The sequence below is a fragment of the Phasianus colchicus genome, chromosome 30 (genome assembly GCF_987193195.1).
Source record: "Phasianus colchicus chromosome 30, bPhaCol1.hap1.1, whole genome shotgun sequence".
Taxonomy (NCBI): domain Eukaryota; kingdom Metazoa; phylum Chordata; class Aves; order Galliformes; family Phasianidae; genus Phasianus; species Phasianus colchicus.
In genome coordinates, this window is record NC_143465.1 from 1,543,441 (window position 1) to 1,559,797 (window position 16,357).

The 16,357-nt window shown below is 62.5% G+C and overlaps 2 protein-coding genes across 2 annotated transcripts; both read left to right on the forward strand.

The window, feature by feature from the left end:
• Window positions 1-1,390: 1,390 nt before the first annotated feature.
• Window positions 1,391-6,390, forward strand: LOC116238432 (acyl-coenzyme A thioesterase THEM4-like). Its single transcript, XM_031608101.2, has 6 exons — window positions 1,391-1,459; window positions 3,783-3,936; window positions 5,475-5,643; window positions 5,712-5,825; window positions 6,038-6,162; window positions 6,338-6,390. The coding sequence occupies exons 1-6, from the start codon at window positions 1,391-1,393 to the stop codon at window positions 6,388-6,390; spliced, it is 684 nt and encodes a 227-aa protein (XP_031463961.1).
• RORC (RAR related orphan receptor C) lies at window positions 6,038-16,332 on the forward strand. The gene is given in 13 exon segments (XM_031608093.2): window positions 6,038-6,162; window positions 6,338-6,532; window positions 12,254-12,339; window positions 12,443-12,584; window positions 13,108-13,431; window positions 13,703-13,824; window positions 14,200-14,332; window positions 14,700-14,807; window positions 14,884-14,994; window positions 15,514-15,537; window positions 15,540-15,603; window positions 15,605-15,623; window positions 16,057-16,332. Coding segments are annotated over 12 exon segments (1,395 nt in total). The 5' UTR covers window positions 6,038-6,162; window positions 6,338-6,426; the 3' UTR covers window positions 16,213-16,332.
• Window positions 16,333-16,357: the final 25 nt, after the last annotated feature.

Below are 16,357 nucleotides of genomic sequence, written 5' to 3' on the forward strand. Positions count from 1 at the left end.
TCCATGGGTTCCTATGGGGTACCTATGGGGTTCCTATGGGGCTCTGTGGGTCTCCATGGGTTCCTATGGGGCTCTGTGGGTCTGCATGGGTTCCTATGGGGTTCTATGGGTCTCTATGGGGCTCCATGGGTTCCTATGGAGTTCTGTGGGTCTCCATGGGTTCCTATGGGGTTCTGTAGGTCTCTATGGGTTCCTATGGGTCTCTATGGGTTCCTATGGGGCTCTGTGAGTTCCTATGAGGCTCTGTGGGTCTCCATAGGTTCCTATGAGACTCTGTGGGTCTCCATGGGTTCCTATGGGGTACCTATGGGGTTCCTATGGGGCTCTGTGGGTCTCCATGGGTTCCTATGGGGCTCTGCGGGTCTCTGTGGGTTCCTATGGGGTTCCTATGGGGCTCTATGGGTCTCCATGGGTTCCTATGGGGTTCTGTGGGTCTCTATGGGTACCTATGGGGTTCCTATGGGGCTCTGTGCGTCTCCATGGGTTCCTATGGGTCTCCATGGGTTCCTATGGGGCTCTGTGAGTTCCTATGAGGCTCTGTGGGTCTCCATAGGTTCCTATGAGACTCTGTGGGTCTCCATGGGTTCCTATGGGGCTCTGTGGGTCTCCATGGGTTCCTATGGGGTTCTATGGGTCTCTATGGGGCTCCATGGGTTCCTATGGGGTTCTGTAGGTCTCTATGGGTTCCTATGGGTCTCTATGGGTTCCTATGGGGCTCTGTGAGTTCCTATGAGGCTCTGTGGGTCTCCATAGGTTCCTATGAGACTCTGTGGGTCTCCATGGGTTCCTATGGGGCTCTGTGGGTCTCCATGGGTTCCTATGGGGTACCTATGGGGTTCCTATGGGGCTCTGTGGGTCTCCATGGGTCTCTATGGGGCTCTGCGGGTCTCTGTGGGTTCCTATGGGGTTCCTATGGGGCTCTATGGGTCTCCATGGGTTCCTATGGGGTTCTGTGGGTCTCTATGGGTACCTATGGGGTTCCTATGGGGCTCTGTGGGTCTCCATGGGTTCCTATGGGTCTCCATGGGTTCCTATGGGGTTCTGCGCAGCCCCGCGCGTCCCCACGCGCCCTGTGGGGCGGGGCCGAACCCCGCGCTCACCGGAAGCGGGCGGCCGGAGGCTCCGCCCCCATCCCCGCTGACGGGCAGCTCCCGCGCGGTGTCGGCGTCGCGGTTCGCAGCGCCGCGGTGGGGGCGGGGCGGGGCAGGGGGCGCCTGGGGGGGCGCAGCGGCGCGCGGAGATCTCTGACCTCGGGGCCCGGCGCGTCGTAGTGACGTCATCGCGGCGCGACAGCGGCGAGGAGCGGGGTCACGCGGAGGGCGGAGTGACGTCAGCGCCGGAGTGACGTCGCCACGGGAGTTGCGTCATCTCGGTGACGTCACCTCGCGCCATGTGGCGGAGCTGCGGGGCAGGGGCGCGCGCGGTGGTGGCCCACGGGTTGGGCCGGGTCCCCCCGACGGTGAGTGCGGGGCGGGGGGACATCGGTGGGGCGTGGGGACACCATGGCGATGTGGGGACATTGGGGGGACGTGGGGACACTGGGGGGACGTGGGGACATTGGGGGACATTGGGGGGACGTGGGGACATTGGGGGGATGTGGGGACATTGGGGGGACGTGGGGACATTGTGGGACATTGGGGGGACGTGGGGACATTGGGGGGATGTGGGGACACTGGGGGGACGTGGGGACATTGGGGGACATTGGGGGGACGTGGGGACATTGGGGGGATGTGGGGACACTGGGGGGACGTGGGGACATTGTGGGACATTGGGGGGACGTGGGGACATTGGGGGGATGTGGGGACACTGGGGGGACGTGGGGACATTGGGGGACATTGGGGGGACGTGGGGACATTGGGGGGATGTGGGGACACTGGGGGGACGTGGGGACATTGGGGGGATGTGGGGACACTGGGGGGACGTGGGGACATTGGGGGACATTGGGGGGACGTGGGGACATTGGGGGGATGTGGGGACACTGGGGGGACGTGGGGACATTGGGGGACATTGGGGGGACGTGGGGACATTGGGGGGACGTGGGGACATTGGGGGACATTGGGGGGACGTGGGGACATTGGGGGGATGTGGGGACACTGGGGGGACGTGGGGGTGTGGGGACATTGGGGGGACGTGGGGACATTGGGGGGACGTGGGGACATTGTGGGACATTGGGGGGACATGGGGACATTGGGGGCATGTGGGGACATTGGGGAGACGTGGGGACATTGGGGGACATTGGGGGGACGTGGGGACATTGGGGGGATGTGGGGACATTGGGGGGACGTGGGGACATTGGGGGACATTGGGGGGACGTGGGGACATTGGGGGGATGGGGGGACATTGGGGGGACATGGGGACATTGGGGGGGTATGGGGACATTGTAGGCACATGGGGACATTGTAGGGATATGGGGACACTGTGGGGACGTGGGGACATTGTAGGAACATGGGGACATTGTGGGGGCGTGGGATCATTGTGGAGACATGGGGACATTGTGGGGGCGTGGGATCATTGTGGAGACATGGGGACATTGTGGAGATATGGGGACATCATGGGGGTGTGGGGACGTTGTTGGGATATGGGGACATTGTAGGGATATGGAGACATTGTGGGGGCGTGGGGACATCATGGGGACATTGGGACATTGTAGGGATATTGGGACATTGTGGGGATATGGAGATATTGTAGGGACATGGGGACATTGTGGGGATATGGGGACATCGTAGGGAAGTGGGGACGTTGTAGGGATATGGGGACATTGTGGGGACGTGGGGATATTGTGGGGATATGGGGACATTGTAGGAACATGGGGACATCATAGGGAAGTGGGGATGTCGTAGGGATATGGGGACATTGCAGGGATATAGGGACATTGTGGGGGCGTGAGGACGTTGTAGGAACATGGGGACATCAGTGGGATGTGGGGACATCGTAGGGATATGGAGACAACCTAAGGACATGGGGACAGGCGGAGGTGGCATCAGGCAGCAGCATGGGGACATCAGGGGTGGAAATGGGGACACAGAGCAAGGACATGGGGACATTGGATGGGGACATGGAGCATTGACACAGGGACAAGGGGACGTGGAGCAGGGACAGCAGGACATGGAGCAGCAACATGGGGACCTGGGGACATGGGGCGGTGGTGTCAGTGGTGGCACAGGGACGTGGGGCAGGGACACAGGGACAGCACAGTGACATGGGGACGTGGAGTAGGGACACCGGGACATCGAGCAGTGACACTGGGACATGGGGCGGGGCATGAGGACATCAGGCAGCGACACAGACGCCAGGCAGTGACATGGGACACAGGGCGGTGACACGGGGATATTGCTTGGTGACATGGGGACAAGGGGAGGTGACGCAGGGACGTGGGGCAGTGACATGGGGATGGGGGTGGGGAAATGGGGGTGGGGGTGGGGAGATGGGGACATAGGGCACTCCAGGACAGTGACAGGCCCAGGCACACCGTGGGTGTTGTGACACGTGGGGGTGACATGGCATAAATGTCCCAGCCCTGGGAACCTGGTGACACAAGACAGCCACTGATGGGAGACGGGGGCGGGAGGGAACAGAGAGGGATTGGAGGGACTGGGGCCGATGATCCAAATCCCAAACGTCCCCGATGGTGACAACATCCCACAGCCGTGCCACCAAACCCTCGTTGTCCCCACTGCTGTCCTTGTCCCCGCACCGCACGGTGCCACCGCAGCCCCACATCGCACTGCCGTGACCGTCTGTGTCCCCCCACCCCCCGTCCCCGTTGCTGTGTGTCCCTGCAGGCTCCGTGCTCGGTGTCCCCGCAAGACTTGGCTGTCCCCAATGCTGGGTGGAGCGTGGCCATGCGTGAGCAGTTCCAGCATCTGCTGCGCCGCGCTGCTGACGGCTCCTGGCGCCGCATCCCCTCCTACCGCCGCGGCCTCGACTACCTCCCAGGTGACCACGATTGTCCCTTGTGCTGTGTCAGCCACGTTGTGTCATCAGCACTGTGTCACCCACACCGTGTCACCAACGCGGTGCCACCCACACCACGCCAACAGCAGAGTCGCCAACACTGTGACACTCACAATGTCACCCACACTGTGTCACCGACGCAGTGTCACCCATAGCACGCCAACAGCAGTGTCACCAACACTGTGACACTAACAGTGTCACCCACACTGTGTCACCGATGCGGTGTCACCCACACCATGACAACAGCAGAGTCACCAACACTGTGACACTGACAACGTCACCCACACTGTATCACCGACGCGGTGTCACCCACACCACGCCAACAGCAGAGTCACCAACACTGTGACACTGACAACGTCACCCACACCGTGTCACCGACGCAGTGTCACCTATAGCACGCCAACAGCAGTGTCACCAACACTGTGACGCTAACAGTGTCACCCACACTGTGTCACCGACGTGGTGTCGCCCACACCACGCCAACAGCAGTGTCACCAACACTGTGACACTGACAACGTCACCCACACGGTGTCACCGACGCAGTGTCACCCATAGCACGCCAACAGCAGAGTCACCAACACTGTGACACTGACAACGTCACCCACACTGTGTCACCGATGCAGTGTCACCCATAGCACGCCAACAGCAGTGTCACCAACACTGTGACACTAACAGTGTCACCCACACTGTGTCACCGATGCGGTGTCACCCACACCACGCCAACAGCGGTGTCACCAACACTGTGACACTGACAATGTTACCCACACTATGTCACCGACACGGTGTCACCAACACCATGACAACAGCAGAGTCACCAACACTGTGAGACTGACAATGTCACCCACACTGTGTCACCGACGCGGTGTCACCCACACCACGCCAACAGCAGAGTCACCAACACTGTGACACTGACAACGTCACCCACACTGTGTCACCGACGCAGTGTCACCAACACTGTGAGACTGACAATGTCACCCACACTGTGTCACTGATGCGGTGTCGCCCACACCACGCCAACAGCAGTGTCACCAACACTGTGACACTGACAATGTCACCCACACTGTGTCACCAACGCAGTGTCACCCACACCACGCCAACAGCGGTGTCACCAACACTGTGACACTAACAGTGTCACCCACACTGTGTCACCAACGCAGTGTCACCAACACTGTGACACTGCATCGGTGACACACTGTGACACTGTCACGGTGTCACCAGCACTGTGTCAGCCACATGTTCCCCACGCCGTGTCAGCGACACGGTGTCACCCACACCGTGTCACCCACCTTGTGTCACCAACGCTGTGTCAGCCACACGTTCCCCACGCCGTGTCACTGACACGGTGTCACCCACACCGTGTCACCCACCTTGTGTCACCAACGCTGTGTCAGCCACACGTTACCCACGCTGTGTCACTGACACAGTGTCACCCACACCGTGTCACCCACCTTGTGTCACCAGCGCTGTATTACCCACACCCTGTCACCCACACTGTCACCAACACCACGTCCTGTTGGCAGAGGTGGTGCAGATGGTGGTGGGGCCGGTGACGGGGCCGGGGCCGCGGCATTTCCTGCGCAATTTGGATGCAGAAGGTGCTGGCTTTGAGTACGCCATCTTCCTGCACTCCTCCGGCCACCGCACGCAGTGCCTGTGCCAGCTGGGACCCTACCTGGAGGGCCACCACGGGTAGGTGATGCCGTGTCCCCCATCCCCATCCTCGCCCCTGTCCCCGTGTGCTCACCGTGTCCCCACAGCTTCGCACACGGTGGTGCCATCGCCACCCTCATTGACACCACGGTGGGGACGTGCGCGCTGGCGGTGGCCAAAACGTCGGTGATGACGGCCAAACTGAACATCAGCTACCTGGCGTGAGTGTCACTGTGTGGGGACATCGCTTCAGAGTGTCCCCACGCTGCGGGGGACGCTGCGTCATTGTCCCCCCGCCCCGTCCTCATTCCCATCCCTGTCCCCATCCCCGTCCTTGTCCCCGTTCCCAGCTGTCCTTACCCCGCTCCTCTTCCTGCCTCCGTCCCCAACTCTGTTCCCAGCCCCACACGTTTGTCCCCTCCTTGTCCCTCAGCCCCATGCCAGTGGGTGCTGTGGTGGTGGCCGACAGCCGCATGGAGCGGCACGAGGGACGCAAAATCTTCCTTTCCTGCCGCGTGCGTGACACCAAAGGGGACACACTGTACGCCGAGGCCACCGGTGAGGAGCTGTGATGCTGCAGGGACGGGGCTGGGGACACTGAGACCATCCCACAGATGTGCTTCTGGGTGACACGGGGGGCTCCCCATAGCGCGTGGCACTTGGCAGAGAGCACTGTGAGCCCGCTGCCACTTTGTCACATCCTCACGTGGCCTCACTCCTCTTTCTCTTCCAGCACTCTTCATCCAGGTGGAAGACACCAAGCCCCCCCCGGCCGCCCGTCCCTAGCAGTGACACTGTAACGCTGGAGGGGGGTGGCAGCGGATGGGTGGCAGCGGGGTGTCCCTGTGTCACCTCCTGGGATCAGAGCGTGGCACTGCAGTGACATCGGTGTCCTATGATGGTTTTTTGGGGTTTGGTTGCGTCTGGGGTTGGTGTCCCCTTGGTGTCTGTCCCCTGTCCCCATCCCTGTCCCCATTCCCGCTGCTCTTTCTGCCTTTGTCCCATCTCTGTTCCCAGCTCCAGCCCCATCCCCGTGTGCTGCAGGCAGGAGGGGATGTGGAGGGGGGGAGGGAACCGGGCGGGGTTGGGGAGCTGTGGTTGAATGGGCGTGGCCACGGGGTGGGCGTGGCCAATGGATGGGCGTGGCCAATGGGAGGGCGGGGCCACCCCCCACCCCCATCCTCTGAATCTGATCAGGTCCTGTGGATGTGGGGACCTGGGGACGCAGGGATGTGGGACATGGGGAGGGATACAGGGGGGGCAGGAGGACACGGGGACGCAGCCACAAGCACACTGCACTCAGGCATCCCATCCCACCCTTTGGGGTCCCTGGGGGATGGGACCCCATGTCTGACCCTGCAGCTCACCCATGGCTGTGCCTCATGGCTGACCCCATGGTTGCCCCATTACTGACCCCACGGTTGCCCCATTACTGACCCCATAGCCTCGTGGCTGCCCTATAGCTGACCCCATGGCTGACTCCATTGCCAGCTCTGTACCTGACCCTATGGCTTGCCCCACTGCCAGCCCTATAGCCGCCCCACAGGCACTGGGGGTCCCATTGGTGCCCCCACCCCCTCACACTGGGGGACCGCAGAGCCCACGTGTGGGGGTCCAACCCCCCCCTCTACCACCACCCCCCCATGGATCCCATCCCCCCCATAGCTCTGCAGCCCACAGCTTGGTGACCCCTCACCTCCAAGGCCTGCAGCCCCCCCCCCCCCGCCCCCCCCCACGACACCCTGGAATCAGCAGGGGGCAAAGTGGGGTCACACACGGGGGGGGGGGGGAGGGGGGGGTCACTCCACATCCCCCCCGATTCCGTGCCTCATTTCCCCCCCCCCCCCCCCCCACGTGTCACCGTGGAAAGTCGGAAATTTCCAGTGCGTGGGGCCGGGGGGGGGCAGGATGCTGGGGGGGGGGCAGGATGCCGGGGGGGCCCCGCGCCCTTATAATGCCCGGCCGCACCACCGCGCCCCACACACCACAATGCGAGGTACGGGGCAGGCGTGCAAGGGGAGGGGGTGTGCAAGGGGTGTAGGGGGTTGCACAGGGCTGTGGGTGTGCAGGGGGGCCCGCGAGGTGGGAGGGGGGGGTGGGAGTGCAGACGGCCGGGGTGGGATGCGTGGTGGGTGGGAGCGTGCATGGGAAGGGCAGGAGTGTGCAAGGGGTGTGTGAGTGTATGTGCAAGTGTGCGTTGGTGTAAGTGCGAGCAGGGGGTGCGTGCAGTCCTGCAGAAGTGAGGGTGAGTGTGCAAGGTGTGGCTGCTGCAGGTGTACATGATTTGAGTGTGCAACGTGTGGGGACTGCATCCATCTGTGCAAGTGTGGGAGGCGTGCAAGGATTTGTGCAAGTATGCAAGCAGCGGGTGCCGGTGAGCACAGAGGTGTGTACGTGCCGTCCTGCAGGAGTGAGGGTGAGTGTGCAATGTGCAGCTGCTGCATGTGTGCACACTGTGAGTGTGTAATATGGGGAGAGCATCTGTGTGTGGGAGTGTGCAAGGGTTTATGCAAGTGCACAAGCAGAGGCGGATCAGGAGAGTGGAGGCGTGTGCATGCAAGCTCACAGGAGTAAGGATGATTGTGCAAAACGTGGCTGATGTGCACAGTGTGATTGTGCAACCTGCGTGATTCTGCAAGTGTGGCAGCATGCTGGTGCGTGTGTGTAAATGTGTGAGTGTGCAAGCAGTTGGTGCTGGCGAGCATAGAGGTGTGTGCATCCAGTCCTGCAGGAGTGAGGGTGAGCGTGCAACGGATGGCTGCTGTGCTTGTGCGCAGAGTGAGTGTGCAACATAGATGTGTGTACGAGCGTGCAAGCACGGGAGTGTGCAAAGGCCCGTGCAGGTGTGCAAGCAGTGTGTGTAGGTGAGCGCAGAGCTGTGTGGATGCGATCCTGCAGCTCCGGCTGTGCAAGGCGTGCTGTGCTCAGTGTGCACAAGTGCAGGGAGCCGTGCACGACACGCGCGTGTGCAAGGCTGGTGCTGCGCCCCGTCCCCGCTCCCCCCCGCCCTCCCAGCCCCCAGCGGTGCCCCCACGCGGCTCTGGGGCCCTCAGATGTGGTCGGGGTCGGTGCAGGTGGCGGGGATGGGGACACGCAGGTGGCACCGCGCAGCAGCCGCCGTCTGTCACCGTGCTGTGTCACCATCAGCACCGCGGTCCCCGTGATGTCCCTGTGATGTCCCTGTGTCCCCGCCAATGTCCCCGTCTCCCCACTGATGTCCGCATACCCTCCTGGCCCTATGTCCCCATGTCCCATTGGTGTCCCCCTGTCCCCACATCCCCGTGTCCCCATCCCCACCAATGTCTCCATATCCCCCTGCCCCTGTGTCCCCATAACTCCTGTCCCTTTATCCCCTCTAATGTCCCCATGTCTGCGTATATTCCTGTCCCCATGATGTCCCCATCACTGTCCCCATGTCCCCATTGATGTCACCCTGTCCCCACTAATGTCCCCACATCCTCATGTCCCCATCTCTACTAACGTCTCTATACCCTCCTGCCACCATGTCCCTTTATCCCCACTAATGTCCCCATGTCTGCATATCCTCCTGTCCCCATGTCCCCATCGCTGTCCCCACATCCCCACAGCTGGCCCCATGCTGGGGTTCCCTCACTGCAGCCACCCCCACACCACGTCCCAGAGACCCCATTGTCCCCTCCTGACCCCGCTGTCAGCCCTGTGCCAGCATGGTGGGGACGCTGCGGTCCCATGGGTGACGTGGGGGAGCAGGGGGTCCCGCGGTGCCACTTCCTCACTGCATCGTGGTGTGCTGGGACGTGTTGTCCCATGGCGTGACGTGTTATCCCGTGTCCTGATGTGTTGTCCCATTTTGTGCTGTGTTGTCCCGTGCTTTTACATGTTGTGACATGTTGTCCCATGTTCTGACATGTTGTCTTGACGTGTTATCCCATGTCCTAACATGTTATCCCACGTCATGACAACTTGTCCTGTGTCGTGACATGTCCCATGTCATGGCGTGTTGCCCCTTGTCCTGACATGCTGTCGCATGTCGTGGTGTCTCGTCCCGTGTCTTGACGTGTTATCCCACGTCCTACAGTGTTCCCTTATGTCATGGCATGTTGTCTCATGACGCGCTGTGCCGTGCCCTGCCATGTTGTTGTATGTCATGCCGTGTTTTGCCGTGACGTGTGGGGCAGTGCCAGGGTTGGAGCGTGGCTCTGATGTTGCTTCACTGTAAGGTCAGTGGGTGCCCGTGAGGCACTCGAGGTCCCCACAGGGCTTATGGGAGCTATGGGGTTCCCTGTAGGGCTGAGTGGATTCTGAGGGGTCCCCGTGGGGCTGCTGGGTGCTATGGGGTTCCTATAGGGCTGAGCAGATGCTGCTGGTTTCCTGTGGAAGCTATGGGGTGTCACTGGGTCCCTATAGAACTGCAGGGTGCTATAGGGTCCCTGTAGGACTGATGGGGGCTGTTGGTTCCCCTTGAAGCTGTGGGGTCCTTATAAGGTTGTGTGGTTCTTTTGGGCTCCTTTCAGGCTGTGGGGTGCAGTTGAGTCTCCACGGGACTGATGGGTTCTATGGGGTCCATATAGGGCTGAGTGGATTCTGTTGGGGCTGGAGAATGCTGCTGGGTCTTCATGGGACTGATGGGTGCTATGGGGTCCATATAGGGCTGAGTGGATTCTATTGGGACTGGAGAATGCTGCTGGGTCTCCATGGGACCGGTGGGTGCTATGGCGACCCTTTAGGGCTGAGCTGATTCTGTCGGGTTCCCCATGGGGTTGTGGGGTGCTGTGGGATCCCTGTGGGGCCAGCAGGGGCTGTCGGGTCCCCGTGGCAGCGCCGTGGGAGCGCTGGTGCCGCCTGTGGGGTGAGACCTCACCGACCTCTCGCTGCTGCTTCCCGGCAGGAGTGGCCCCAAAACGGCCCCGAAACGGAGCGGCGCTTCCCGGCAGCGGCGGCGCGTTGAGTAATGCTGGGCTGAGTCAAACGCCGCATTCCCATCGCCGCGTGTGCGTCTGGGTGTGCGCAGGAGTGCGCAAGGACACACGCGTGTGCGTGCACCAGTGCGTGCAAACGCGCGCAAGCGTGCACAACGCCGTGCAAGGGTGGGAGGCGTGAGTTTGCAAACACTGCTGGGTGTGCACAGCCCTCTGCAAGCGTGCAAGAGCGCGTGCAAGGCACGCAGTGACACTGCGATGGCCTCGGGGCTGGAGCTGTCCCCCATCCCCGTGTCCTCTGTCCCCAGTGTCCCCATCCCCAGTGTGCTTCAGTCACCCCACATTCAATGTCCCCATCCCCAGTGTCCCCCACTCCTCCCTCCTCATCCCTGGGTGCCCCCAACCCAAATGTTGTCCCCCTCCCCATTGTGCCCTCCCCGGTTGTCCCCATTGCCCCCACCTTGCTACCCTCACCCCGCTGTCCCCTCCCTGCTGTCCCCCTCCCCATTATTCCGCTCTCCATTGCCCCCTCCCCATCCTCCCCTCTCTGGTGTCCCCCTCCTCACGGCCCCCACCCCGCTGTCCCCCCCCCGGCCCCCCACCTGCTGGGTGTCCCCTCCCTGTGCCGGTCCCTTCCTGCCCCCCCCCCAGGGCTGTGTCCCAGTTGTGGCTTTGCCGCTGTTCGCTGTGGTTTTGGTGTTGCCGTCACCGCGCCCCCCCGGACCCCAACGCCCTATGGGGCCCTATGGGGACGTGAGGACGTGGGGACAGTGACCCCACAAGGGTGAGGGGCACGGGGGGGGGAGGGGGGATGTGAAGCCCTCGGGAACTTTTGGGGCAGTGGGGGCACAGGAGCTGTAGGTAACAGTTGGTGACACGTGAGCCCAGGGGTGACACGTGAGGCAGTGTGGGGACACGTGAGCACACGAGGGAACGTGAACCTATAGGGACCATGAGAGCCTATAGGGACTGCGTGACCTTATAGGGACTAGGCAACCTCCTAGGGACTGCATGAGCCTAGAAAGACCATGGCATTCTTTAAGGGACCATGCACTCCTGTAGGGTTTGTAGGAGCTCATATGGGAACCATGTGAACCTATGGGGACAGCGCGAACCTATAGGGACCATGGGAGCCTATAACAGATGATATATGACCCTATAAGGGACTGTGGGATCCTGTGGGGATGATGGGAGCTCATACAAGGACTGTGTGAGCCTATAGGGACTGTGTGATCCTATAGGAATTGTGCAATCCTATAGGGAGCTCATATAGGGATCATGCAGACCTGTAGGGACTGTGTGAGCCTATAGGGTCTTTGAGAGCTTGTCTGGGCAGCAGGTGGGCCCGCAGGTGACACGTGAGGTCCCGTGGTGACACGTGGGACACGTGAGGTCCCACAGTCCGTGTGACATTGCGGGCACCACGCGTGGTCCGTGTGGTCCCCACGGGTGACGTGTGAGGGGACACAGGAACTAGGAGGGTTACACGTGAGCTGTGGGGACACGTGAGGCCGCAGGGGATGTGGGGTCCTATAAGGACCCTGTGAGATTCCATATGGGCACCGTGAGCCCATAGGGGCCCCACAGTTGCTTTGTGAGTCAGTAGGAGCCCAGAGATCCTACAGAGGCCCTGTGAGCCCATAGGAGTCACGAGATCCCATAGGGAACATGAGACTCTGCAGGGACCCTGTGAGACCATGGTGGCTGGGTGATCCCATAGGACCTGACCCCCAAACTCCCCCCACCCACAGCCCACATCGAGGCGATCCCCTGCAAGATCTGTGGGGACAAATCCTCGGGGATCCACTACGGCGTCATCACCTGTGAAGGCTGCAAGGTGAGCGCTGGGGGGGGAAGAAGTATGAGAGGGGAGGGTTGGTAATTGGGGTTGGGGGGGTCTCAGGTGAGTGACCCCCCCTCCCTCATCCCCTTCTTTGCAGGGTTTTTTCCGACGCAGCCAGCAGAGCAGCCTGAGCTACGCCTGCAGCCGCCAGCAGAACTGCCCCATTGACCGCGCCAGCCGCAACCGCTGCCAGCACTGCCGCCTGCAGAAGTGCCTCCGCCTCGGCATGTCCCGTGATGGTTTGTGCCCCCCCGCCTCACCTCATGGCTGCACTGCCCCCCCCTCCCCTCCTTCCCCCCTCCCCGTACCACTGGGATCATCCCCCCCCATCTCCCAGTGCTGGCTGTATACCTGTAGCATCAATGGGTGCACCCCTATAGGATGATCACTGGGATCATCTCCCCATCACTGGGAGCCCCCCCCGTATCACTGGGTGTACCCCCCCACCTTACTGGGTGCGCCCCTCGTCAGCAGGTTCCCCCCCTCCCATCCATCTGTGGGTGCACTCCCATATTATGGGATGCCCCCCATCGCTGGCTGCCCCTCAATATCACTGCATGCAGTCCTTATTAATGGGTCCCCCCACCACTGGGTGCCCCCCATATCCCTGGACACCCCCTCAGTAACACTAAGTGCCACTGCCCCCCATCTGTGGGTGCCCCGTGATCCCTTTGGGGGACACCCGGTGATGCTCAGCCTGAAAGCCACACGTGTGTCCTGTACGTGAACATGGCTGAACACGCGTGTACATCTGCCCCATAGCCGTCAAGTTTGGCCGCATGTCCAAGAAGCAGCGGGACCGGCTGCATGCGGAGGTGCAACAGCAACTGGAACAGCAGCAACGGGACCGGGACCGGGACCAGGACTGGGAGCGGACGGCCCAAAGCACACCCAGCTTCACCATAGGGCTGCCGGGTTGCCGGGGCCACCCACTGCCCCCCAGCAGCCCAGGGTGCCCCAGTGCCACAACGGAGGGTGAGCGGAAGGAGATGGCGACGCGGGACAGGGATGGAGATGGGGACGGTCCTGGTGTGTGCCCCCACCCCGGGGTTGGGAGCATCCTGGAGTCACCTGCATTGGAGATAGGTGAGCGGTGGTGGCACGGGGCTGCAAGCGTCACCCAGGGGTGCTTGGGGGCGTGGGGACATCACCGTGTCACCTGCGGGTGCTCAGTGGGTTCAGGGCCAGGCTCCGTCACCCGTGGGTGCGCAGCACTAATGGGATCTGGCTCCATCACCCGTGGGTGCCACATCCTGGTGGGACCCAGCTCCATTCACAGTGGGACCTGGCACCTTGGGGACCGTGTCCTCGGCCCTCCCCCATCCCTATGTCCCCATGATGTCCCCACGTCCCCCAGAGCTGCTCACACAGAGCGTGCTGGCATCGCACCGTGAGACGTGCCAGCTGCGTGCCGAGGAGCTGCAGCTGCTCCGCAGGGAAACCTTCAGCCGTGAGGAGGTCTGCGCCTTCCAGAAAAAGGTGAGGGAGCATCGCGGGTCCCCACTGGGGGGGTAGCAGTCCCAGGGTCTGACTGGAGAGCTGACAGTCCCCAGGGGTCCCTTTAAGGATGGTGACAGTCCCAAGGGTCCCACTGAGCAAGTGATGGTCCCCAAGGACCACTCTGACCTTACTGGGGAGGTGACAATCCCGTGGGTCTGACTGGAGGGGTGGCAGTCCCGTGGGTCCCATTAAGAAGGTGTGACAATCCCGAGGCTCCCACTGGGGAAGTGACAATCCCTAAGGGCCACTCTGAGCCCCCTGGGGAGGTGACAGTTTCCGAGGGTCCCGCTGGGGAGCTGACAGCCCCCAGGGATGGCTCTGACCCCGCTGGGGATGCGTCCTGGGGTGCCGCAGCCGCCGGAGGAGATGTGGCAGCGCTGCGCCTGCCGGCTCACCGAGGCCATCCAGCGCGTGGTGGAGTTTGCCAAGCGGCTGCGCGGCTTCATGGAGCTCTGCCAGAACGACCAGATCGTCCTCCTCAAGGCGGGTACGGGGCTGTGCCCTGTTGTTATCCCCTGTCCCTGCCCCCCTGTTCCCAGCCCCACGGCGATGGGATGCTCGGGTCCCAGTGGGAGGTGGCAGCCCCTACAGGGTGCTCTGTTTCCACTGGGGAAGTGACAGTCCCCAAGGACCACTCTGACCCTGCTGTTGAGGTGGCAGTCCCAAGGGTCCTCCTGGGGAGGTGGCAGTCCCAAGGATGCCCGTTTGGGAGGTGACAGTCCCCTGGGGTCCCCACTGGGGAGGTGGCAGTCCCCAAGGGCTGGTGCCACAGGGACACAAGCTCAGCCCCAAGCTGCGCTGCGGGGCCCGTCCCGGTGCCACCGTCGCTGTCCCCATCCCGGTGGCGATGGCAGGCGCCATGGAGGTGGTGCTGGTGTGGATGTGCCGGGCCTTCAACCCCGACAACCGGACCGTCTTCTTCGAGGGCAAGTACGCTGGCGCTGAGCTCTTCAGGTCGCTGGGTAGGGCTTGGGACAATGGGGACGCTGGGGACATGGGGACGTCTTGTTATGGGACTGCTAACAAGGGTTCCCACAGGCTGCCCCGAGCTCATCGGTTCCATCTTCGACTTTGCACAGAACCTCTGTGCTCTGCGCTTCTCAGAGGGGGAGGTGGCCCTTTTCAGCGCCATCGTCCTCATCAATGCTAGTGAGGGACATGCCACCCCTGTCCCCGTGTCCCCCCTTGGGGTGTGCCCAAACGGCCCAAGTTTTATCCCAGAGTGGGTGCTGGGTGGTGGGCTTGGGTGTTCCCATCACGTACCACCATCTCCGGTGCCATCCAGTGGATGTCACCATTGGCAGCCCCATGTCCTGTCCCCAGGGCTGTCCCCTTTCCTGTCCCGTTGTCCCCAGTGCAGTACCCATCCCATGGTCACATCCCCATCACCAGCCCTGCACCAACCTCATCCTGTCCTTGTCCCCATCCTTGGCCGTCCCTGTCCCCATCCTGTCCTCATCCCTATCCATGTTCCCCCCATCCCTGTCCCCATCCTGTCCTCATCCCTATCCATGTTCCCCCCATCCCTGTCCCCATCCTGTCCTCATCCCTATCCATGTTCCCCCCATCCCTGTCCCCATCCTTATCCATCCCCATCCCTGCCCATGTCCCCATCCTGTCCCCATCCCCATCCCACCCCAACCTCACATGCAATGTCTATGTCCCCAGCCCGCCCATGGCTGCAGGACCCAGGGAAGGTGGCCCGGCTGCAGGGACGCCTGGAGGTGGCCTTTCGGCTGCTGCTGCGCAGGACGCAGCGTGAGGGGCTGCTGGCCAGGGTGGGGACACGGGGGGGGTCACAGGGGACAGGGTGTGGGGTGCTGTGGGGCATGGGATACTGTGGGGTGCTATGGGATGCCATGGGTGTCTCATGGTTGTTGGGGTGCCATTGGGGTGTGGAGTGTAGGGTGCCAGAGGTCGTGGGGCTATTGGGGTGCCACGGGACATGGGGTGCCATGGGACGGAAGGCATGGAATCCTTGGGATATGGGGTTTCATGAGGAGCAGGTGCTGTTGGGGTGCTGCGGGACATTGCAGGGCGTCACGGGGTGCCGTGAGCGTGTCACGATCACTGGGTGCCATGGGGATGCTAAGGGACACGGAGTGTGATTGGTGTATCCGGGCCATTGGGGTGCCATGGTTGGGTGCCATAGCGGTGCTATGGGGACGTCCTCAGTGTCCCACACTCGTCGTTACCCCCTTCCCCCCCCAGCTGCCGCCGCCGGGCCGCCTGCGGGCGCTGTGCTCTCAACACGTGGAGCAGCTGCAGACCTTCCGCCGCCTGCGTCCCGCCGCGCCGCTCGCCGCCTTCCCCCCGCTGTACCGGGAGCTCTTCGCCCCCGAGCCGGAATCCCCCGCCCCCCGCTAAGCCCCGGCTCAACCCCCCTGCTTAACCCAGGGGGCACCCATGGGTGCCGCGTCGCCCTCCGGAGGCTGCAGGGGAGGCTGCGAGCCCCCCCCCCCGGCTGGGAATAAAAGGTGTGCTGAACGGAACGGCGTCTTCCGGGGTGCTG

Bases quoted from the DNA above. Each gene is read 5' to 3' on its own strand.
- LOC116238432 (XM_031608101.2), top strand. From the start codon at position 1,391: ATGTGGCGGAGCTGCGGGGCAGGGGCGCGCGCGGTGGTGGCCCACGGG. The intron at 5,826-6,037 runs GTGAGTGTCACT...CTTGTCCCTCAG, and splicing joins CTGAACATCAGCTACCTGGC to CCCCATGCCAGTGGGTGCTG. The intron at 6,163-6,337 runs GTGAGGAGCTGT...TTTCTCTTCCAG, and splicing joins ACTGTACGCCGAGGCCACCG to CACTCTTCATCCAGGTGGAA.